The sequence below is a fragment of the Nomascus leucogenys genome, chromosome 11 (assembly GCF_006542625.1).
Source record: "Nomascus leucogenys isolate Asia chromosome 11, Asia_NLE_v1, whole genome shotgun sequence".
NCBI lineage: Eukaryota > Metazoa > Chordata > Mammalia > Primates > Hylobatidae > Nomascus > Nomascus leucogenys.
This window is the reverse complement of record NC_044391.1, coordinates 78,033,543-78,059,941: the sequence shown is the minus strand read 5'-3', so window position 1 is coordinate 78,059,941 and position 26,399 is coordinate 78,033,543. Positions and strand designations below refer to the sequence as shown.

General features: G+C 37.2%; 1 protein-coding gene across 2 annotated transcripts in view; it reads right to left on the bottom strand.

Moving 5' to 3' along the window:
- The window catches only part of KCNAB1 (potassium voltage-gated channel subfamily A member regulatory beta subunit 1), a 414,684-nt gene that overhangs the window by 48,830 nt on the left and 339,455 nt on the right, over positions 1-26,399 (bottom strand). For both annotated transcript variants that reach the window (XM_003256336.4, XM_003256334.4), the window contains exons 6-8: positions 25,378-25,422; positions 23,448-23,491; positions 14,065-14,151 (exon numbers count right to left, since the gene is read on the bottom strand). In XM_003256336.4, coding sequence (XP_003256384.1) covers positions 14,065-14,151; positions 23,448-23,491; positions 25,378-25,422 — 176 coding nt within the window. The remainder of the gene's footprint in view (positions 1-14,064; positions 14,152-23,447; positions 23,492-25,377; positions 25,423-26,399) is intronic.

The window sequence follows — 26,399 nt, the reverse complement described above, 5'->3', positions numbered from 1 at the left end:
GCTCTTTTCCATCTTGTTTCTGTTCTATTGATGTAGTACCTTCTCTTATATCACCAAGTATATTATAGTTTCTTTGAACATTTCTGTATCTCTCTGCAGTACTCTGTTTTCTTTTTTCTATTTATTTGAGATTCTTTTCCTGTTAGAGACTTTATCTGAATGTCAGATGACCCTTGGGTTTCAGTTCACATTTAAGAATAAAGCACTAAAGTTGTGCTTGAACAGTGCTTGTCCACTAGTGCCATTCATGCTGTAATTTTCCAATAGGGTTTTCTTCTACAACAATGTCAATATCTGTTAGAATTTTTCCTGGGACAGTTAATTTTCTCCTAAGAGATGGTCTGTCTTCTGCATGGGGAGGGTGTGACCTAGCTGCTGGTGACCTGGATATGAGTGAGAGAAGGGGTCTGGGGTCTCAAGTCTCATAGTCTTTTTATTTGCAGCCTGGCTCCACCTTGCTCTGTGCCTGGTATCTCTCAGCTTAGAGCCTGTCAACTCAATGTCTCCAGTTAATAAAACTCCTCTTCCTTCATTGGAGGAGAAAGGCATGACACTGACTGCAGACCTGGGGACATGAGCTTTAGTAGCTCTGCATCCTGTTTTAAAGAACTACCTTGTTCCTAGTTCCTGCCTCACCCCCATCTTCTGTGACATTGGATTCTCTAATAGATGAACCATCCTGAGGTTGTGTGATACATATTAACTTGTTACTCATCTGCAGGCACTTAAAAAAATCTTTCCTCAGTTCTGCCAAGTCATTTATAATCCTCCATCCCTTTTCCATTTTCATACATATTGGTCTAGGTTTTCAGTTTACTGACACTTTCATGAGAAATGAAGTTTCTCTTTCTGTTTCTTTGTCTCTGTGTTGTGTATTGGGTAGCTTTTTATTTTTTAAAAGGAAAGGGTAGAAGCATTTTTACTTTGTCCTGCTAATTCCAGATGTTTCTTTACTTTTTTCCAAATGAGGAAACTGCGAGTCAGAGGCGAAGTGGCTTTCACTCACCCACTCCCTCCTTACTTCACCAGAACTCTCTTGTCAATGTTGTTAAAGCTTTCCACATTGTTAACACCAACAGACAATGTTCAGTCTTCATCTTACCTGACCTATCAGTAACATTTGATATAGTTGATTCCTTCTTCCTCTTTGATGTGATTTCTTTATTTCTTTCTTGAACACTACATGCTTCTCCCCATCCTCTCAATCTCCTAATATTGGAGAGTCCCAGAGCTCAGTCCTCAGTCCTTTCTTTCTATATCTTCTTTTTTTTTTTTGCTTCTACTACTTGTGTGATTTCATGAATTCTCAAGGGTTGAAATACCATTCACATGCAGACAGCTCCCAAATTTATGTCTTCATCCCAAGATGGAGTTTCAACTTTGGTGTCTAACTCCCTACTCAGCATCTTCACTTGGCCACCTAATAAACATTTCAATCTCAAGATGATTAAACTCAAACCCCTGAGCTTCCCCACAGCTGGTTCTATATCAGCTTATGAATCCCATATCAATTGATGGCAATTCCATCCTTTTGGTGACTCAGGCCTAAAACCTTGGAGTCATTCTTCACCCTTTTCTTTCAGTCACACTCATATCTAATTCACCAGGAACTTCTGTTGCCTCTAACTTCATTATTTATCCAAACTTAACCACATTACACTTCCATGGCTAGTACCCTTATCTGAGCCCTATTCTCTCACCTAGATTGCTATAACCATTTTTTAACATGTCTCCCTGCTCCTACATTTGCCCCTATAATGTGTTCTCAATCCAAGGAGGGAATGCTTAGGAAGCTGGAGTTGGCCATTGAGAAGGTTGCCCCTATAACATATTCTCAACCCAAGGGGGAGGTATCCTTTTGAAATGTAAGTCAAGTCACATCACTTTTTTTGTCAAAGATTCAGAGAGCCCAAAGATCTGGTCTCTCTTATTTCTCTAAACTCATCTCCTTCTACCTTCCCCCTTCCTTACTCCGCTGCAGCCACATCAATGTCCTTGACATTCCTCAAACATGACAGAAGGCTCCCATCTCAGGGCCTTTGCACTGTTTCTACAGCCAGAAGCAGTCTCCTTATCTCTCTTACGGCTATTCACCTGACTTCTTCAAGTCCTTGCTCAAACCCTACCTTCTCAATGGCCAACTCCAATTTCCTAAGCATTCCCATTCTCATTTCCCTGCTTTAGTTTTTCTTTTTTTTTCATAGCACCTATCAGCATCTAATATTCTATACAACTTAACTTTTTGTTATTTTATTGTTTCTTATCTCTCCTGCCAGAAAGAATGTGCCCAACAGGGGTTGGGATCTTTGTCTATGTTGTTCTCTAATAAATCCTATGTATGCTGTGGTATACAGTAGACACTCAATAAATATTAGTTGGATATGAATAAATGCACAAGGCCAGGTTTTGCACCTGAGTGTTTATACTATGTCATGTTCTTCTGTGGGTCATCTGAGTACTATATGGTGACATTTAAAATGCATTATGTAGGTTTTTTGAGACAGGGTCTTACAACATTTGATCTCTGCTCAGGAAGACAGTAGGGAAAATGGATGAGAGAAACAAAATTTCATTCTTTCCTCTTAACCATTTTTTCCTGTTTTTGTTTTTTTATCTCCATTTTTCGGCTTTTTGTTAAGTTTTACGTGAATTCTCTTGTCAGATGGGTTTATCTCCTATCTCATTAGGTAAAAACATTCATTTAAAAATGGTAATTGGGTTTATTTAATTACCAAGCTTGCTTCTAGTTTCAAAGGCAATGATACAATGCCTTTCTGTCCTTTTTGTCCTTAATACAGAAGAATATTGGTAACACTAAGCTTTCTTTCCCTTCCTACTGCTTCCCTGTACAAACTGTTCCATCCATTGGCCCTTAAAAACAACAAAAAAAAAGGTTTTCTTGAATAAGCAAATTCTGAGCTGACTATATTTGGATTGTCAAAATTTTAAGTCTAAAAGTATCTTATTTAATTATCAGCAATTTTGTATGATTGGCTTCATTGAAGCTAGACACAACACACACTTTCCCTTCTGAATTTAAAACAAATACATAAAACTTAACATGGGGATACATTTAGAAATGATGGGTAAATTCCAGATTGCAGAGGTTGAGGCTTTTGTGGCATATAATATTTTCCACTATTTGAACATTAACAAATAATTACTTCCCAAAGTTAGTGACACCTCAAAAGTTTTCAGATTCCCAAGGAGGGTACGTGCGGTGGAGTAGTGGTGGAGTATGAGGGACGTCTTTGTATAATGTATGAATTTTATACAGGGGGCCAAGTGCTTTATTCTGTAACTTATGGAGACTCGAATCTTAAGCACACAAGGTTTTCCTAAACTTCCAGCTATATTGGACTTAATGGTATTTCCTTATAAAGTAAACAAATTTATTTCTGCAACTAAGAGTTAAATTTTTTTGGCATGTGCATGTGTAATTTAAGTCAGATTTAAACTTAGGTATTTAAACATGTGTAACAAGCATAACTAATGATAATGTAATCCTTCAGCTTAATTTTTTAAAATCTCCTACTGGTCCTTAACATTCAATAGAGCAAGTATCCTTTGGCCTTGATGAAAACTCAGACTGGTCCCACAGCTTTTCTGCTCATTCTATGGTAATACAGAGACCTAAAGTCATTTTAAGTCATAAGCACATCCTCCAACAATCTTGAAACTTTGATTATTATATCTTCCAAGGTTCATATATTCCTAAAAGTGTAAACATATATAACAACAACAACCTCAAAATATTTGTGCAGGACAATTACAATTTATAACATGTTTCCACTTACCTCATTTTGTCTTCACAACAATCTTGGAAATAGCTAGAATATTTTTATTCTTCCCATTTTACAAATGAAAAACTGAGAAGTTGAAGGTCTAAGCAACTCAGCCAAGTTTATATACCTAAGACTAACGCCCTCACCTTCTGATTGCAGACCTCTTATTTTTTCAGGACACATATTAAATATTCAGGAGGGGGGTTAACAAAACCACTTATTCTGTTATTATTAATACTTCCTTTTGTACAGAAAGTAAGAGAGAGACTTGAGGGTATTTGTTTATCCCCGGCTGTCTGAGAATTTTCGATTACCCTGACACAGGTGGCTCTGCTCACTGCATTCAGTCAGCATGCCAGTAAACCCTCAGAGTGTGTTGCTAAGTAATGTTAGTCTCCAAGTCCTCTGCATGTCACTGCAGATCTGCTGCAGCAGATCGAGGAACTTACAGAAATGAATTCTCCTGAGATCCAGTCAACATCCCCTCAGAATATGGAGTTAAATTTTGTCACAACTCCAAATATCTCTCAGAGAAATGACAACTCACAGAAGGAAGTGCACATGAGTCATAAACCCACAGCCCCAGAATACTAAGCAGCTCTGTTTTTCACCTGACAGCTGGGGTGAGCAGAAGCACTCTCTGTTCTCCCTCTCTCTCTCTCTTTTTTCTTAACTAAAAACAACTTAAGGGAAAAAGAAGAAGAAGAAAAAAGCACCCTTTTGGAGCTTGGTGAAGTCCACAGACTTATTCTGAGAAGGTACAATAGTCCCCCAAACATTTGGCCCACTTTGTTTTTCCTTTTTGAACTTACTAATGATACAGATTGAATCTCTTCTGCCTTCACTGTTAAGATGTCATGAAAGAAAAAAAGGTCGGTGGGGGAAGAGAAAATAGAGGAAGTAGTTAAACTGCATAGCATATAAGCATATCCTTCTTTAGACTCTTCCCTTCAAACCAGGACTTTATGGAATAAGGTTGGAAATCACTGATTTCCAAAGAAAGCAGAAAATAAAACACCAGATGAGTACAATTGTTTTTCTGGAGTATAGTTTTCTTTAAAGCCAGCTCTTTATATATTTTCTGCAGCCTTGGCAATTGTTAACTTCTCAATAGTTCTAGTAAAGGTAATTTCTCTAAAGCTCTTATTCTTTCTATGGAACCCAGTTGGAAAGGATCATTTGTTAACCAGGTCTTTGTTCTTATAGATAAATATCAGAATGATCCACAGTCAGAACTTTGTGGGCCTCTTGTTAATGCTGGAAATTTTTCAACAGGCCTGGAGGATTTGCCGGACCTGAGGCAACATGTCAGCGACTGAGAGTGGTGAACTCTGTAATATGCCTTTGCTGTATGACTTAAGATTATTCACCTCTGCTCAAGAAAGAAAGTGAAACAGAGAAAGAGGATAAATGAAACTGGGTGGAGATGCAAGCAGCTTGTGAGACATAGGCAGAATTTACATGATGAGCATGGTAAAACTAAGTGGATTAGTAACCCCTGAGTCATAGTAGCCATCAACAAAGTAGAGAATGTGCATGCTGAACAAAGATAGGAGGGAGGAATGGAAAGAGGTGATATTGACAACATATCCATATGCATATGACACCAAACATTTGAAATATACTAAATATAAATACATAAAATATGAGAACTTAAGTGAAGTCTTCAGTCAGCCACCCATTGGTGACCCCCATTCTAGCCACAGAAATCCCCTGTGCAAGGAATGCAAATAGTCCTTAGCTGTGCATCAGGCCAAATGATGAGCTACAGGTCATGGCCAGGTGGGCTTGTCCCTGAGTCTTTCCAAGTATACTACTGACCCGGGCATCTTTTCCTTGCCGAGCCCCTTGCTGAAACCTCAGATTTGACCTATATAATTACACCACGGGGAAGGTCAACGTGGTAGATAGAGAGAACAGGTCACATGAGCACTGTGTGTCCCAAGATTTAAGTAGCTGGGTTCTTTCTCCGGTGTGAATTCTATTGTAATTATTTTAACTGTCCCTATCTCTTCCCCTCTTTCTTCTCATAATGTGTTTTAATTGATTTGATAAACCATGTGACTCATGCATCTTAATTTGTTGTGTTAGCCTTTCTTCTTTGAGACCTCTAGGATAAGCTGGCAGTAGACTTGGAGACTACAATTGCATCAAGGTAATTTCCTCCAAAAAATTACAGCAGTACTATGCAAACAGTAATAATAACAAAAATGGTAGCTCTAAATTTCAAGTAGTTACCAGGCAACATCCTAAGCATTTTGTATATATTATCTCAATCCTCGCAATAACCCTATAGAGCAGATATTATTACCTACGTTCTACAGATAAGAAAACCAGGGACAAGAGAAGTTCAATAACTGCCTAAGATCCATTGGCTAGTAACAGAAAGAGGATTTGAATTGAGGTCTGACTCCTAATGCCATACCCTTTCTATTTTGGAGGGGGCTGAGCTATTTCCAAACCCCCTCCCCACTGCCCACCATTTCCTCCTATTAGGTCATCCTAACTAAAATCTACCCCCATAACTTCCTAGCCCCCTCCCAGGATTAATTTGTTTCTCCATTCTATTAGCACCATCTAATGTAACTTTCTTACTAACTTTTTGTCTGTCTCCCTAACAAGAATGTGATTTTTCTAAGGATAGGATTTTTGTTTGATTATTAACTTCTGCTTCTCCAAGTGCCCAAAACAGTGCTTAAATAGTAAGTATTCAGTGAATATCAACTGAATGAATGAGTTAATTCTATTATTGTTTTTTTTTTCTAGAGACATCTTTGAAAATAAAGTCACAGGCACAAGATCACCTTTCAGGCTGAATAGATTAACCCTGGAAAATTTATTATTAAATCAGCTTAAAGGGCATAAAGAATTTCAGAGCAAAATTTTAGGAGGAAAAAAAGGGCTATAAGAAAATTACACTGCCAACTCCATGGCTTGAATCTTACATGACTTCACCACAGATCCTGTGCAGCCCTGCAGCTTGGCTATCTCCATTAGATTTTCATCATATTATAACTTCAGGGCCTTGGACTTCTCCCATGATTACCTCTGAGAAGAGATCCAGAGAAAGGAGAGTTTTACATGCCTTGCCTAGGGCATTCTAGAAATGGAGCTTACGTTTGTTTGCCCCAGCTGTGAGTGAGGTGCTGTAACCACATTGTTAACTCATTCAGATGGTGCTTTATGTTTCCTCTGTTCTCAGGTGAGGAAAGTGAGCCTCTGTGAGGCTAGTAGCTTGCCCCAAGTGTACAGTCTGATAGGTAGCAAAGCCAGAATTTGAACTTGTATCTGTCTAATGCCCTAGTCCACTCTGCAGAAATATTGTTCCAATGAAGAGGTCCACCATGAACAGAAACCTGAGATTTTCTAAACAGATGAACTTGAGATGGAAAGAACCTGAAGTGAACCCAACTGTCCCCCATTGTCATTTCTTAGGATGGATGAAATAAATTTTTCTTTTTATGACACAATTTTTTTGGTCTGTACAGGATAAAACATCAGCTAAATAGGCCTAAAGTATCAGGAAAATTTTTGGTGAATTTGCAGTTAAAATGGAAACAAAACTGCTTTTTAATATTGAAACACTTTTTTTTTTTGCCACAAGCTTGGCTGGGTTTGGCTCATCTTCTTGGTTATGAAAATCATTTTCTCCAAATTAATTTCTTAAAAGCTTAACTGTCCCAGGCTTTCAAGCCAGGGGGTTAAATTGATCTGATGTGCACCAGAGGTCTTGGGAATGTCCTGGCCAGGGTAATAAATGAAATGCATTAAATAATCTTAATTGATACCGTAATACTCAGGGGGCAACTGTATTGCCAAAGAATTGTCCCCTGATTCATTTCTGCTCATTTAGATATTAATCAGATTTCTAAAGAGAGATTCAGTGCATCTGGATGCTACTGTGATTGCAGATGAGAAATAGCATGTAAGTGTCCTGGGGCTGTTTGGCAACAACCTGTCAACATCTCCTTGAAATATGTTGAACCAGGTACTAGAATGTTTATAGAGGTTAGGAAACCAAGATAGGTTTTCAAGTAGAGGAAAATGAAGTTGGAGCTATTGAACTTTGGAGCTTTATTCATTCAATCACTCAAACACTTGTTCAGTCATTCATCTAGCTATTCAGTAAATATTTATTGAGCACCTACTATGTGCCTGTGGCTCTGTTAGACTGGGAATACAGTTTATAAGCCTTTGTGGTCAAGTACAGTAGCTACCAGCCACATGTGGCTATTGAGCACTTGAAATGTGGCTGATTCTAATTAAAGTTGTCTACTGAGCAGTTGAAATGTGTTGCTCCAAATTAGGGTGTACACAACTGATTTCGAGGACTTAGTAGGGAAAAAAAAGAATGTAATATATGCCATTAGTAACTTTTGGATACTAATGGATTGTGTTGAAGTGATAAGTTTTGATATATCACATTAAATAAAATATAATAAATAACCTCACCTGTTTCTTTTTACTTTTTTTTTTTTTTTCAGAAATACATGTGCAGGACGGGCAGGTTTGTTACATAGGTATACATGTGCCATGGTGGTTGGCTGCACCCATCAACCCATCATCTAGGCTTTATGCCCTACATGCATTAGGTATTTATCCTAATGCTCTCTCTCCCCTTGCCCCCAGCCCCCCGACAGGCCACGGTATGTGTTGTTCCCCTCCTTTTTACTTTTTTAATGTAGCTAATAGAAAATTTAAATTATATATATGTGGCTTGCATGTATTTCTATTGGACAGCTCTGTGATAATATTTGCGGAAGATTTCTTACTTCTATATTATGTTTTTTTTTGGATGGCTTGAAGGTAACTTTCAGGGAAGATAATAAAAGATAGAGGTGGAAGGGCTGATCTATTGTGGTTAAATGATGTTTCTACGTTTTAGGTGGTTAATTTTTGTTTTGAAAACTTTTTATTTTGGAAGTTAAATATCTAGGTCCAGTATTTTGGAATTGCCAAAATGCAGAAAATTTGGGATACTGCAATGTTTTTTGCTTTCTGGCATTTTCTGAGTTGTCATTGGATATCCTGAATCCCTGAATATCCATAGATGCCTGCTTTCACATGGCGACACTAAAAAAGATGGCTCAGAAAGAAGTAAATACTTAGGGAATGCGTTATTTGACAAGATGATACTATGGGAATAAGTGAAGCTAACTTTGGTCTTGCTTCTCTTATTTGAAATTAAGACATCTGGGCTGCTTTATGTCCGCACTGATCTGCTGGCAGGAAAAAATAAATAACTGGAACTGTAATCAGCATGGAAATAATATTTAATGACTCAGGAATTCTGTAAGAATAATCAGTTTTGGCAACAAGCTCTATATGAAAAGTAAGGACTCAAATCCAAGTGTTTTTAAAATAAAAAACTAACTAAAATTTAATTTAATTTAAAAATCATATTCTCAGATCGAAAAGTTAATGTGTCCCCTCTTTTTGCTATTGTCTGCAAGTGATACAGGCTTATACCCTCCTTTCATGACCACAGTTAGGCTCAATCTCTTCTTCCTGGAGCAGTAAGAAGAGTATAGATAGAGATATTAGCCAGGTGTTTGGGAATGACAGAAAATCAAACAAACAAACAAACAAACAAAAAAAAACTCTTCATACAGCTCCTTGGACACATAAATGCTCTGTGTCTATCCATGTCCAGACTGGCTCTATTGCCTGAACTTTTTCTTGTCTAATGAGCTCGAGAGAAGATTTTGAAATACACGTTAGGGATTTGTGGAAGTGAGAGAATTAGGGATATGAGCTTCATAGAGCATAAAGAACTGTCAGTGACTCTACTGGGAGGAACACAGACCCATAAGAAGGAAGAAATGGGATGTGGGGCTGATTTTTTTCTAGGACTGGAAAACATGCCATCGTTGCCAGATATTGTAGCAGAGACAGATGGTATGGCAGATGCTGTGAAAGAAAAATGACTTACTACTAGGTGAACCAGAAAAAATAAACAAGAGGGACAGAGGAAAAAGTACACAAGCTCCCCTCTGTTGTCAGGAACATCTTCCTATAGCCTGAAAATGTCTAACTGTATTCCATGGGGTTGCAGATTGCAAATGAAGTGTCTCACCCCTTTCTCCACTGATTGCACCTTTGGCATTTACAGCCATTCTTTTGAGAGGACTCGCTTTTTGTCTATTGATTTTCTAAGAAATAAGGGAAGGAAAAAACTAATTAGATATATGATGCCAATATATTATAAAGATGCTGCAGTTAATCTTCTTCTGGCTCAAATGGTTGCTATACGATATGTAGAAACTGGATGAAGCTCATCTTGGTTTATTTTTAAAACGTTCCCGATTAACATCATTTCATGGTAGAAACCACACAAATGCAACTGGCATTTTAATAATATTTAAATGGAAGTTGTTTAAAATGTATCTTAGCGATGCTCATTGTGGGCACACACATGACCCTTGACATTTGCATAGTTTATGACTGGAGACTCTCAGTGTCCCCAAGTTCTTGAACTCCACGCTACCTGGTAATCAGTGACAAATAAGAGCAAGCACTGAGTTGGGGTGAACTCATTTGAAAGTGCTATGTCCCCTGTGTTTAAAAGAGGTGCCTCAGCAGAATTATGTCAGTGTGTGTTGTGACTCCATGGGGTTGGCAAATAATAGTTGAAATCAATAAAAATGATTTACAAATGCTAAGGGTCTATAGTATTAATAAATGTAGATTTAATATATAAATACTCAACAATATATACTTGGCAACCACTGTTGTGTCACTTAAACAGAAATGGATGCAAGTGAACCTAAAATAGCCAACGTGAGTTGCTGAAACAAGAAAAAAAGTAATATCATTTGATATTAAGGATTTTTCTGCCACTATCAAAAAGAAAAGGTTGGACAACTATCTGGTGATGATTTTTTCACCACATTTGAAAAATAAATTGAGTAATTAATTAAAGCCAGTAGAATATCATTAACTAACAGAGTTACTGTAGTGTTTTCAAGGATAATTTGATTATAAATAACATTTGCCTTCTGTAATGTTTTTAGAAACATTGATAGTCTTCCTAAGGTATAACCCCCATTGTACATGTACAACTTTATTCCCATACACACACTCTATGATTTACAAAATTGTTGCAAAGGTGACTCTCAACAACATGGAATCCAGAACTAACACAGGCATCTTATTTTCCCCCCATCTTTAGGGTGCCAAATGTACCCAAGTCCACCTGACAGTCCTACCTCTTTATTTCCTATTTCTTCTTTATTTCCCAGATCAGTACTTTCCCCTGGTACAGTAAAGTAGAAAAGACTATATGTATAGATGTGTTTCCAGAGACTTATATCAAACTCTGGTTGTTCCAGTGGGCCCACCTTGGAACAAATGAGTGTACTAAGTTTGAGGATAAACATTTTCTGAAAGCTAGGAAAAACTCACGTGGAAGCTATTTCAATCTGGAACAAGTCCTGCATGGGGAGCTGCCTGTGGAATGTCCCTGCTAGAAGGGACATTCTGGTCCTCCCAGAAGAATAAGCCTCAGAGCTTGATTGGCCTGTTGGGGTGAGTCTCCCCTTCCTGGTAAGGGGGAGCAGGCTACATTCCAGCATGAGGTGGTTGACTGCTGCTGTGCTACAAAATGCCATGTGCCTTGACCTTATCAACAAGTGGCGAATCTCCATTGTTTGACACCCTTCATTATGCTTCTGAACTTGGAAAATGACTCAGGATAAAATAGCTTCCCATTCCGCTTTGTGGAATTGTATATAAGAAACTACTCAGGCAAAATGTAAATTTTCTGATTCCTACAAAGGCTAAACAATGCTGCAGTTACGAACTCCACCAGGCAGCAGCAATTATTTTTTAAAACACTTTGAAGATTTATTTTAATACATTTCAACATGTAATAAATATTGATACAAGAGACATCATTATCTTGTTGGTATCACATAGTTTGGCTCCTAATTGAGGACTTCCTCCTTCTTCTATAAATATAACTCAAATTATGTTTTCTGTTTGAGAGACTCCTACAATATATTCCTAAAATTAAAGGTAGGGGTAAGATGGGAACAAAATCCTTAAAAATCTCAGATGTTCTGCTATCCTGTACATGGTATAACTGCAAAGAACACTGTCTAAAAGAGGAAAACAGTCGCTGGGCACTTAAAATGTGAAGCAATTCCAGTCTTTCATAGACCCCACTAAATGGCATTTTACTTGACACTTTTGCAGACTAAATAACTTTAGTGCTCTGTTTTAACGTGTCATTAAGAATTGACTGGAACATTTCTACACTGCCGGTGGGAATGTAAACTAGTACAGCCACTACGGAAAACAGTGTGACTATTCCTTAAAGAACATGTGTGTTTACAGCAGCACAATTCACAAATGCAAAATCATGGAACCAACCCAAATGCCCATCAATCAACGAGTGGATAAAGAAACTGTGAGATATATATATATATATATATATATATATATATATATATATGTGTGTATATATATATATATATGTGTATATATATATTTTTGCTACTACAAAACAATATACACACACACACATATATGTACATATATACATACACACACACACACACACATATATATATGTATGTGTGATGGAATACTACTCAGCCATAAAAAAGTATGAATTAACAGCATTTGCAGTGACCTGGATGAGACTGGAGACTATTATTCTAAGTGAAGTAACCCAGGAATGGAAAACCAAACATTGTATGTTCTCACTGATATGTGAGAACTAAGCTATGAGGACGCGAAGGCATAAAAGCATGCTACAGTGGACTCTGGGGACTTGGGGGGAAGAGTGGGAGAGGGGTGAGGGATAAGACTACAAATACGGTGCACTGTATTCTGCTCGAGTGATAAGTGCACCAAAATCTTACAAATCACCACTAAAGCACTTACTCATGTAACCAACCACCACCTGTACCCCAATAACTTATGGAAAAAGAAGATAAAAAATAAATAAAAAATAAAAAAGAGTTGTATGACATCATATTACCCTTGCAATAAATACTTCTTATACTAATAAAATGCTTATGATTTGCTTTATCGAACACCTAATCTTTGCTTTGACAAAAAATATGCAGTTTTATGTCATTTCCACGGAAAATTTCCAACACTGATACTGTTTTATAATAAACTCCTAATTTTACCCAGATTCAAGAAAGAAGAAAACTGTAGGAGAAAGTTAGATATAAGAATATATATATTTTACATTTCTCTGTAGTTGAGAACGAGATAAATGGCAAGGAAAATAATTTCCATAACTTTTTTATGATCAGAAATACAACCTAGAAAAATTTATAATATGTCAATCATTTATACTTTTCCATTACTATAACCCTTCTATAACCCTATAACAAGAACCACTCTTTACAGAACCTGATTTATTACAAGACCCTGCCTTTTGAATCATCAAGGACAAAGTTACCTTCAGTGTAATCTCATGTGAATCAAACTATTCTAATTATTTTAAAAGTGGTAATCCATATCATATTGTTCAAATAACCAGAATATTCATTTTTGCTCTTTTTCTCAAATATCTTCATTCTCAGTCACCTCACGTAAGTGATAATCCATATGATTTGAAACTTCAGTTAACTGGAACATTCTTTTTGATTCATCCTCAGCCTCTCATACTATCTTCTGTCTCAAACATCCTAGCAAGTTCCGTAAATAAATGTAAATTGAAGAAAATCTGGTTTTAGAAACATTCTGAAAGTTTCCACAGGGAGAAGCTTAAACTGTGGTCCTCAAACAGTTATAACAGAAAGGGGATAAAATGTTGCAGCTCCTTGAGAATCAACAATCAAACTGCAGTGAAATCTTATTTTGAAGCAGTCGCTCCTGTGGAATCCCTGCCGGTGGCACCACTGAGCATTGCTACCACAGACTGGAAACTAATCAGACTTAGAGCCATTATAAAATAGGAAGACCCTCAAAGGATTTACTGTGAAATGATGATGGCTGAGTTATAAAGCCCCTTTCCAATTAACTTTATTGTTTTAGTTGATGAAATCACAAAAGTGAAATGAACCTGGAAAAGGTGAGCACTGTAACCAGTGGGAGCCACGAGCCCAATGCCTTCAACTGCTTTAAAAAAAGAAGATGCAGCACGCAGAGCATTGGTTTTGGGGGTAAACGCAGAGGCCAAAAGGCATCGGTCAGAAACATTTTTATTTTTCACATTCAGTTCGATCAGTCTGAATACAATTCATTTCCTATGTGAGCAGAATAAGCCCTCAAACTGAATCAAGAATTCTCGAGTATTTTATTAAATTTCTTGACTTACCTTCCATGGGAGTGTTACTGTCTGGTCGATTTGCAAAGACCACATCCACGTACTCGAGCTGCAGCCTCTGGAGGGAGCCCTTCAATCCTGGGAGCAGAAGCAGGAAACAAACCCCAAAATCTAAATATGAGCACTATTCAAAGAGTTGAAGTTTGGTTTCTTTCAAGGATTTACTTTAAAAAAACAGAATTGGAATAGTTTCAAAAATGCATTGAATACAATGATTGTTAATTGACTCTAGAACATTTTAAAAATATATCAAAGGCTGACTTCCCCCAACAAAAAAAGTCTTAGAGCTTTTTCAGGAATATTATCACTGTCACAGGAAAATATACACTTAGGAACGACCTTCACAGTGACTTGTATGTGGCAATATCCAGAAGCAAAATTTAGACTAAAAAGCAGCTTCTTTCCAACAGTTAGTGTTTTTCTTCTTGAACAATGCAAATTAATGTTTATGTTTTGGATCACTTAATAGGCTTATAGTGAGCTAGAGGTACATTTATTACACATAAAACTCATTAAAATGATTAAAATGGTATAAATCAGAAATAAATGACTGCGCCAACCCCATCTTAATGTAAACGTTGGTTTTAATAGTAATATAAAAGGGTTAGCAAATGAAGCCTGTGCTCAACACTTTACTAATTGGAACACAGTTTAAGGAACATAAAATATAGCTGAGCTCTACCATTTCTATTATTCTCTATTTTGAAGGGAAGAAACAAAAACACTAGACGCTATAGAGACTGAAGACGTAATATGAAGGAGAGAATAAGAACTTAAAAAGGGAGTCAGGAACCAATCGTCTATGTTTCAGCCCTAACCATTTGGTCACATTTCTATGAATACTCAGGAAAAAATTAATTTTAGCAAAATTAATACTTCCCTGAAATAGAATGTATTGTATATAATATTATGCAACCAAAAGGATGACAGTGTTCGAGAATCATGTTACCCCATTTCCATGGGGCACAGCATTTAGCATTCTCTTATCAGCCTCTTTAATTCCTCAGGGAGACCAGAGGCTTTACTCTCTTTATTATAGGCATAAAATTAACTGCATATTAAATGAGACTCTTATAAATTTAAATTTGGTTCATTTAAATTTGATTTTTCTTACTGGTTTATCAGCCAGCCACAATTACTTTTCTGACAGGAAAATGGAGTGCTTGAATATTGTTCCAGAAATATTTTCCATCCATTGAGAAAGGATTGTCTGTGATGGCAGCTTGCTAAAAGCTTTGATGAAGAGATTAGGGCAGACAGATGTTATGAGGTCTAATGCCTGCTCTTATAAACCTTCCTTGATGCTCAGGCACAGGGTATCACCAGCTATCTCAAGAAACAGTGTGAAATTAAATCAACATGAAAAAGTATCATGATACGAGCCACTTTTGGGGACAGTTGTATGCAGGGAGGAGGTAAGGAAAGGACAAGAATGCTAAGTAAACAAATAACAGGGTATCACAAGGTTTGAAAGGTCGGAAATCTGCACCCTAGCATGCTAGGGACCCCACTTGGGTTCTTTGACCTTTTGTTGAGACTCAATTCTCTAGTCTGCAGTGGGCCTAACAATACTGACACCTTCAGAATTGCTGCTCCTGGGAGAGCTGTGTAACATAGTCCACAGAACCAGAATGTGAAATTATACCATGGTGTTCACATCTGGAAAGTTTCAGGGGGAAGACAGCAAAAGACCAAATGCCAAAAATTTTCACTAGACCCCCTGTTTTGGAAAGGGGCATTTAATGACAGTTCTGGCCTATGCCTGGCAGAGGAAATAAGTATCTTGTTTTCTGACAATGGCCCTCTCTCCCCATTCTTTTCTAAACAGCTCAGTGTGGGCTGAGAGTAACTAGCAGAAGAGGCTACAAATAACTTGGCACTGTTACAGCACTGTGTGATCAGGCATGTCACAGACAGGTGTGACTTTTGTCATTTATTATTCCATCCCATGAGCATGTATTGGGTTCCAATTTCATCCTGAGACTGTGCCAGGCTCTCGGGGTTTAAAGATGCACAGACACAGTCTTCATCCCAACGAGCACTAACAGTGCATATTGAGAGCATCTATTGGCACAGGTTCCTTGTTCAAGGTCATAATGTGTACCTGGAACTAATGATATGGACTTGATACTAAGGTCAGTCTCATGGTATTTGGTCATTCCCACCTCTTTAATTTTCTCTGAAAAGCAGTCTTTCTTGATATTTGGCAAGAAATTCAAGTATCTGAGGCCAGTGATCCCTCCTCTGACTTTGAAGTGGAATGAAAGGAAATTGTCCCCGTAAAGGATACTATCCACTCAATTTAAAAATCTCAATCACATAAAGTCTTGTAATCCATGGTATGAACTTTGGATTCTGTGTGAGATTTAAAGACATTGGTGGAGGGGGGGAGGGTCGAGTGAGGAGGAGATTAAGCAGAGAAATAATATGATCAGATTTCCATTTTGAACCGATGGCTCCACCTGCTGAGAGGGACCTGAAGGCACAAGAGTGAAGGCAGGCACAGCCACCGCAGCCCATCCAGCTCAGACAAAGTTAGTGAGAGGTGTACACATTTGGGACAAGTTGTGTAAATAGTAATACATGGACTTGCTGGTGTGTTGGATATAGGGTGTGGAGATTACAGTAAACAAGAATGACTCCTAGATTTTTGCCCTGAGAAGTGAAGTGACTGTTACTAAATGGGGCAGTCAGGGGGAGAGCCAACCAGAGGTGGTCGGGGAGCCAAGCTGAGTCTAAGCATCACCTCAGTCACTACATGGAGCTCTTGGCAGCTGGACGGACCAGTCTGGCATTCAGAGGAGGTGAGGCACAGGGTTTGGGATTCAGGGTACTGATTTGGGCTGTCCCGAATGACCCTGTGATATCCCTTAGCCTCTCTGAGCCTCAGTTTCCTCATCTGTCCAAGGACAAAATGGTGCTTGGTGATCTTCCTGCTTTGGTCTTTCATGTGACTGCAAACCAAATCAGATATTCCTGCTTTTTCCTATCTGGATGCTTTAATTTTGTAGAAATACATAAATTAAATCAACATTAAGGCATGTTTCATGAGTATCTCCTTAAGAGCCATTTACGTTTAGTTTCAAAAAACAAGTCATCTATCTCCATTTAGCAAATGTTTGTTGAGCACTGGCTTAGGGCCAGGTATTGTTTTAAGTTTAAGCAGACATGCAAAAATGCATTAACCTTAGCTCCAGAAGGGCAGCTGGGCAGCCAATCTTAACCTAAGGAGGTAAGTGCTCCAGTGCAGTAAATGCACTTGCTGAAGGCAATTTGACCTTAGCCTGTGCCTCCGCACTAACCCAGCGTCTGTGGAAAGAGGAAAACAGGAGAAGCAGGAGAAATGCTCCCTGACCTTGAGGAGATAAAAGTCCACAGGAAATTAAATTACTTAAGGAAAATAGTTTTCAAGTGACTACAGTCAAAAAAAATCTAAGTCCATTTTTCTTTTAGGTTCCAAAGTTTAACAAGAACCATACTGTTTAGAAGGTAACCTTAATTCAATTTAAGTGTATTTCACAGGTTTCTAAAGAAATATGTTTATTCCAGGCAGTCAGCAGATTGGCACAGTTAGAGGTGAATGGGGTGTTCAGTGTTGCAGGTTTGACTGTGTGGAAGCAAGGAAGTCAGTTGTTTGGAGATTCTGCAAGGGTTATATTTAAGCATGCTGTGTCGTTACCTTTTACACCTACCACGCACCTGCTTTTCTATCTAGCTTGCAAAAAAAGTTGCCTTAAATAATATACATTGTTTATATAATTTCTAATTTTTTCTCAGCAGACCTATCACCATAATTTGAGACATCTGCTTCTTTTTTTTTTTTGAGATGGAGTCTCGCTGTGTCACCCAGGCTGGAGTGCAGTGGCGCGATATCGGCTCACTGCAAGCTCCGCCTCCCGGGTTCACGCCATTCTCCTGCCTCAGCCTCTCTGAGTACCTGGGACTACAGGCGCCCGCCACCACGCCCGGCTAATTTTTTTTTTGTATTTTTAGTGGAGACGGCGTTTCACTGTGGTCTCGATCTCCTGACCTCGTGATCTGCCCGCCTCGGCCTCCCAAAGTGCTTGGATTACAAGCGTGAGCCACTGCGCCTGGCCTCTTTTTTAAAGGCTAGGTTGTATTGGAATCACATTCAGCATGTGGCTGTGCCTCCCGTTACGAAACGTGGTTATCCTTGATGGCTGATGTATGTTTACGTGAACGTAGTACACTGAAAAAAAATCCTATGGCAAATCCATTTGTTCAGAAATGTATTCTTTAATTGAAAAATCATAGATTGTCTTTTTCTTTTAAAGTTCATAGAGCTTAACATTTGTTATTAATTAAAAAGTTTCAAGCACAGCCTTCTCAGATTATTTTCCTCTCCTACTCCAAAAACAATGGCAGTGGGTTTGTGTTTTGAATTGCATAACCAAACTGTTTACCTGAAAGGCAAATGTAGGGTCGGACACAGCTTTTGGCTGTTGGAATACACAAGCGATTTACTTATTCTTACTTGGTGATCTACCAAACTATTTCTTTTCCTTTACATTAGGCACTAAAGGAATGTGTTTTATTTTATTTAAATTAATTAATTTTTTCTGTAGAGACAAGGGTCTCACTATGATGACCAGGCTGGTCTCAAGCTCCTGGCCTCAAGCCATCCTCCCACCTCAGCCTCCTAAATCGCTGGGATGACAGGCAGAAGCCACCATGCCCAGCCAGCACCAAAGGAATCTGTTCTGCTCAATTCTAAGATTGGCTCAAATTGGGGTTTAAAAAATGTTTGTGGAATGGCTGAATGAGTAAATTGGATTTTAGAACCTGAGGGGACTTTGGGATTCTAAATGAGTGTAATCAATCTACTAGTGAAATTTCTTCCTCCTCCTTGTGAATCTAAGGAGAGCATTACACCTAAGCAGATCTAAGTCAAGAACTTTGGGCTCATTAAAAAGGCCTTTCAATATGAATTCTTTCAAACCTACATTATACACAAGTCAAGCTCATTGTATACTCTGTAAACTAACTCAGGTGGCTAAGGTCACCCAGCACAGAAGTGGCCTGAACTCTGTATCAATTTGAACTTTCTGTCTTATCCTCTAATAGTACTTCTCTAATTTAATTTGTATACAAATCTCCAATGTCGAATAAGGTCACCTGCATCACAGAACCAAGTACCAATGAAACCAAAGGATAATGACTTGTACACTTTTTTAAACTTTATTTTGGGTCTCATCTCATGTCCTTGCTTTTCTGCAAAATTCACTCAATTCCCTAATTTCAGCCTGCCTAGAAAATACTTCAAGCTAATTCTCTCATAATCACAAAGCTTTATCTTTGGCAGAAACTATGGACTGTAAAATAACACCACCAGCAGCAACATAATAACAAATGATCTCAATTCTTCTTCCATCTCAAAAGTTTGAAATTTTGTGTTAAAGTTTGAATCTGGGTCAGCTTGAATTTCAGCTGAACTGGTTTATCTATCCTCAGAGATTAGTTCCTAAGAGAATTCCTGACTTATTTAAACGTGGAGGGAATTTAAGGTTTTTCTATTATGTCATATGAAGCTTGAAAAAATGCTTATTTGTAGGCAGATCACCTGAGGTCAGGAATATGAGACCAGTCTGGCCAACATGGTGAAACCCTGCCTCTACTAAAAATACAAAAAAATTAGCTGGGCATGGTGGCACATGCCCGTAGTCCCAGCTACCTGGGAGGCTGAGGCAGAATTGCTTGAACCCTGGAGGCGGAGGTTGCAGTGAGCCGAGATCGTGCCACTGCACTCCAGCCTGGGCGGCAGAGTAAGACTCCATCACAAAAAAAAAAAAAAAAAAAAAAGAAAGAGAGAACCCTGAAATTGTGTACACACTCTGGTAAATATTAAAGCAATGGAGATGCAGTGAGGAGCATAGTAGTAGACTTCCATTCTTTTTCTCTTCGATTTTATATTTCTTTGTTAATTACCAGTGTGAACCATTTTCTGAATCTTTCTTTTCTAATTAATTGGATTAAAAAGAAAAGAACAAAAAACAAGAACTTTTCAGGAAACATACTGCTGCCCTGTTCATTCAGCGTGGTTCTGTAAGCTGACTTGAGTTATTTGTCACTGGCAAACTCCGTGGAAGAGAACACAAGTCATGAGGGCAAATGCTGGAGCAGGAATGCTAGGACAGTAACAGCTTTGAGAGGCAGATTAGCTTTGACTTTACAATGTCAAATGGGACACTAAGGCCTGAGAAGGGATGCTGTTTGGGTGAGGAATTTGGAGGCTTTTCTTAGGGGTAGAAGGTTGTCACTTATTGTAGCTGTTTCAGAATGTCACTGCTTAGTAAAGAGTATCCTTATCCACGGAATGAAGACTAGCAGTTGTACTTATAAGGACAATGATGATGACAAAAATAACATGTGTTAAGTGCTTATTATGTGACAGACACTGTGCTCAATGTGAATTATGTAATTTTTATCCCCATATAGTAACCCTTATATTTATAGTCTATAGCTAAGGAGAGAGAGGCTAGGTAGGTTAAGTAACTTGCACAAAGTCACCAGCTCATAAATGACAGAGTTGGAACTTGAACAAAGGTCTGTCTGATTTGAAAGCCAATATGCTTAAAATTATATTTAAAAAACAGTCAGTGAGAGATACCAAACCTATACAAAGACTTTGGAAACAATGGGGTGATTTAATTATTATGGTATATATATCTATGTACACACACACACACACACACGCATGTACACACATATGGTTCACACTGGCAATCAAGAAAGAATACATATATACATTCTGAGATCTGGCTTCAAAAGTTTTCATTTTAAACTCAGTGATTGAATACTGAAACTATTTTTTTTCTATTGCAAGTCTAAGATATTTCAATGTAGTCTTGTTTATAGGTCAATAAAGATCTTCAGCTTCCAAGTCGGAATAAAAATACTCAAATGAAACATTATCTCTTAGGTTCAAGGACAGAAAAAAGTTCACAATGAAATGACAGCCTGGGATAAAATATTTGCAATACATATAACCAAGCAAAAAGTGAACATCACTAGTATCAAAGAGCTCCTGCAAATTATTATGACCAAGACAAACAAATCAAAAGAAAAATAGCCTGACAACATGAAGAGTGAATTTCCAGAAAAAGAACAAAATTATTAAAAGAATTATCAAACTCACTAATAAACAAATATACAAATAAGGAGATAAATAAGACCAGCTCATCTAACAGGATGGCATATTCCTTTTAGAAAGTAATTTTGTGTTAAAATTTGTATAATTCTTTGACTTAGCAATGCCACTCTGGAATCTACCCCATTTACCTAAGGATGGTCGCTTGTATAATTCTTTATAACGCTCAAAACTGAAAATAATCTGTAAGTTGTGTATTTTAATTAAGAAAAAAATCGAGGCTTAGGTTAATATTTGTAGCCTGGTTCTACTGTTTATATATATATATTTAAAATATAAGCCAGTGTTTGGATGGATGGATAGACAGCTAAGTCAGTACAACCATAGAGAAAAGGTGAAGAAGATGTGCACCAGATTGTCAAACTCTAGGATGGTATGAGATTGGATGAGCAAATGGAGAACCTGGCTTCCTTATCTATTTTTATTTTTGAAGTGGTGAGATTAGAGCACATTTTACATTTTTGGTGATGTTAGTATTTCCTAAATGAAATTATTTTTTAAAAAGGAGAAAATCACTTGTTTCAATGATCAATCATGAATCTAAAGTTACAAAATTCTTGGATTTTTTTTGAAATACAGATAGTTCACAACTTACAATGGTTTGACTTATGGTTTTTCAACTTTATGATGTTGTGAAAGTGATATGCATTTAGTAGAAACTGTACATCAAGTGTCCAAAACATTCTGTTTTTCACTTTCAGAACAGTATTCAATAAATTATTAATACATGTGACATTTAATTTATTATAAAATAGCCTTTATTATAAAATAGGCTTTGTGTTAGATGGTTTTACTCAACTGTAGGGCAATGTAAGTATTTTAAGCATATTTAAGGTAGGCTAGGCCAAGCTGTGATGTTTAGTAGGTTAGGTTATTATTAAGTGCATTTTCAGCTTAAGATATTCTCAATTTTAGATGGGTTTATTGAGATGTAATCCCATCATAAATTGGGGAGCATCTGTACTTCACAAACTAGTATAAACTTTTAACATTTTTCTTTACTGCAAAAAGTATACATGTAAAATTTTATATAGACAAGCAAGAAATAAACAAAAATTACTCACAATTCTCACAATCTTCACGATTAAGTATAGTAGTAGTATTTTATTACATAATGGTTCTTGCTGACTATTTTATTTCCTGTTTATTTCTAAATTATATAAAATTTTGAGTGCCTTGCAAAAGTAATGCACCAGGAATCAATTACCTAGTGGTAATTTTCTACACATTTTTCTATGCATATGTATATACCCTTCTAAAACAGTATAGTATACTACTCAGTGATGAGTGCACTAAAGCCTTAGAGGTCACTACTATACAATTCATCATGTAACCAAAAACTACTCGTACCCCAAAAGCTATTGAAATAAAATATATATATATGAAAAATCTAAACAATAATAAAATTAAAACCAAAAAGTATAGTAGTCTTAACATATGTCTACACAAAAATTTGCACACAAATGTTCATAGCAGCATTATTCAGAGTAGCCAAAAAGTGAAAATAAGCCAAACGCACTTTAACTGATAAATGGATAAACAAAATGTGGCTCTCCATATAGTGGACTATTACTTGGCAAAGAAAGGGATAAAATACTGACATGTGCTACAACATGAATGAACATTATGCTAAGTGAAAGAAATCAGTTACAAAATGTCATATATCATGAGATCTCATTTACATGAAATGTCCAGAATTGTCAAATCTATAGAGATAAAAAGTAGATTTATGGTTGCTTGGGACTGTGGGAGGGGGTGAGGAGGTGATGGGGAGTGTCTTCTAGTGGGTATAAAGTTTATTTTAGGGGTGGTAAAAATGTTTTCACATTAGGGTGTTTGGTGTACAACTCCATAATTATACTCAGAACAAATGAAATCTACACTTTAAACGGGTAAACTTTCATGATACGTACATTATATCTCAATAAAGCTCTTTTAAAAAGTCTTATGAGAATGTTTTATTAATATTAGTAATAGCTGAAAATGAGAAGAGTCCTATGCAATTTTCCCTTTTCCTTTTGAGTTCCCATTCTCCCCTCTACATCTCTGCATTCCCTATATTTAACCCCAAGAAGAAACTTGGTTGATTGTGGCACTTTTCAATAGAACTTTTTCCTCTTCCAGTGTGTTCTGAATTTGTTTGGTTGATACCTTTCTTGAATGAGGGGCCCACAACCAAAAATAAAATTGAAGCAGAAGTACCCACCTTCAATAATATGCTTTCTTGACAGCCCTCTTTCTGTTTCAGCTCTGCCAAGAAAAAGAAGCAAATAACTTTGAATGAGAGTGTGCTTTCTTTTCTTCTCTAAATCTCTGGTCTGAATTGCTAATTTTGTACCCTGTTCTTATCAAATTCTACACCACTGGAGGCTAAGGAGAGAAGTCTGGTGGGCAACACACTGAACCCCTTTTCTTTGGAGATCTCAGTAGATGAATTATCCACGACTGTCTCCATGCCACTAATATGCTCAACACCAGGCTCCAGTTAACAGCAACTCAGCCACGTACACTCTGTCCATATTTAATTCAAGACACTGTACAACCTTTTCACCTTGTTCTTAACCAATCTAGAGAAAATAAAAAGGCTTGACATACGTTTGTGAGTTTATTGTAAGGTTGCCAGGCTGCTGAACTTTTTTGTTAGCTTTTCTGATAAAGGAAGCAAATTCGGAAGTGCCTTTTGACTTCTAAAATAAATTTTAAAACTAAATTAAAATGTGATGAAGCAAATGTTCCTTAAATTAGTACCCCCAGAAGACAGACCCTTAATCATAAGGACTTTTGCCTTCCCAATTCTCAAGTGCTGGCCAATTAGAATGAAATATGGTACTTGAATTTTAAAGTATCCATAACATGTTTCTTCAACATCAATACCTTTGGCAGCTTCTTTTTAAATATAATATTTACCATTCACTTTTGTGAATGTATTCTTATTTGGTATTTTTAATAAGTACATTAGTAATACCGTAGGTAGTATTCTACTACATATTCTACTATATAACGGTTCTTGCAGACTGTCTCATTTCCTGAAAGGTTTTGTAGCATTTCGAAAGCACTGAGCAATGGCACTGTGAATCAAAGCATGGACAATGAAAATCCACATTTCTCATAGGCATGATGTTGCTTTATTTTTGTACAGATTACTACAGGAATAAAAATGTAAATTCCACCTTTCTGTCTTCATATCATTATAAATAGGCTCAAAACCAACAATAAAATAGAGTATGTGTTTGCAAGTGTGTATATACATAGACATTTTGATTAGAAGGTTCCTAAAGAAGAATTGGCCTCTGCCTCCAACTAAAAAAAATTCCCTATCAGTTATAGGAAGGTAAATAAGGTTTTGTTTGTTTTTGCTTTTTGTTAAAACTCCAGCATTTTTTTTTTTTTTTTTTTTTTTTTTTGCGATTTCTGTCTCAAAGATGGAAAAGCACAGTACCAATGATTGCTCTGGTATATGGAATAGCTTGCTGTTTTCTTACATGTTTGTCAAAAAGGCCAGCCTTCCAAGTCCTGCTGAATAATGTAAGTACCAGTTCAAATATCAGCAGGCCCATAAGAAGCCAGTTCATCCTGTGAAATCTTCTCTGCATCCCACAACAGAGAGCATTTCTCTTTCATTTGGCCTGACAGCGAGTGATACAGGTAGCTCCATGTTATTCTCCAATGAGATGGTCCTTTTGATCAGCACTTTCAGAGCCCTCTGCAGAAATGATCAGAGACTTAGACACGGAGCCAGACAAGATATTTTTATCTTTGCGTTCTGTACAAGTCTCTGAGTTTTGGCAGATTTGAGTGGCTTTTCTTCTGTGATGCTTTGTGCCTATTTTTCTTTCCTCAAATTTGAACTCTATTTTGGAAATGATTCTAAGTATGAGATTGGTATTAGAAAAATCTACATTAATCACTTAGTAACAAGTGACCACATGCTTTGCACTAAATTTCTTTGGGAGTACCTTGCAAAAATTAAATCTTAGGCTAATTGCTATTTCCTTAGTGTGAGAAAAAAAAGCAAAAAACAAAAAACTCCCTCTCTAAGCCAATTAATCTTGGTACGTTATATGTAAAATAACTGCTTAATAGCAAAAAAGCATGAACTACTAGTTGTTTTCTGTTTAGTAGGAAAAATAACTTACTTTCCACCCCAGTAGAGTTTGGTTGTTATGACCAGACTGGACCTCCTGTATATCAAACAGACAAACACAGAGAAGTAGTAAATAAATGCAGGCTATTGTACCAAGTCATATTATTATAATAGCACCAGAAATAATTTGTTATTATACCTCACATTTTAAAAATTGGTAAAGAGGTAAATTTGTTAATCCATCTCACTGAAATAAAGACAAAGGGAAGCTAGTGAGGGGGGACTCAAAGTCGGATCCTAGAGGAAGAGGCTGAATGGAAATGATCTTTGCCTGGAGGAGGTGGAGGGCAGTGATAACAAGTCAGATTGGGAACTGACAGCAAGCCCATGTCGACACAGCAAAGTGAAGGTGAGTGGTGGGCCAGCATGGAGGGTCAGAAATGGCACGTGGGGATGGAAGTGAAAGGACTGAGGGGATGAATTGCTTTAGTAGATCAAATGAACAAACACCAATGAACACGTATTCAGCATCTGGCCTAACGCTGATTGCATGTGAACTCTTCCCAGGAGGACTCCACTCTGCCAAGGAACATGGACCCTTGTGGCTCCGGCTTATTATCCCTTCTAATATCACATTCACAGGCAGGAACTGACTACATAGACATCTAAATGATGAAGTGAATTATAATAGTAAATATTTAGAACAAACAGGAAAAAATGTCTTTGAGTGTCTTATTAAATGGAAATGTCATTTTAGGAAAACAGTCCTAAAGTCCTTAGCTCAAGTTTCTACCATTTTACTGCTAAGGGAATGAAATGTGCAAATCTCATCAGCAAACTTACTACCTTCTGAAAGCCACAACCAAGGGCAGGAAATGCAATCCCAGCATAATCATCATGGAATAAGAAATATGTCTTGAGAACTACAGGTATACAATAAAATTGGGAAACAGATCTCAGTGCAATTTAGTTTCCTTTGGTATGTAATTTGATTGCACTGGTCTAGAAAAAAAATCATCTGAGAGTCAAAGGTTAAGGCCAATCTTCAGGAGTGCTTGAAATAAGGCATTTATA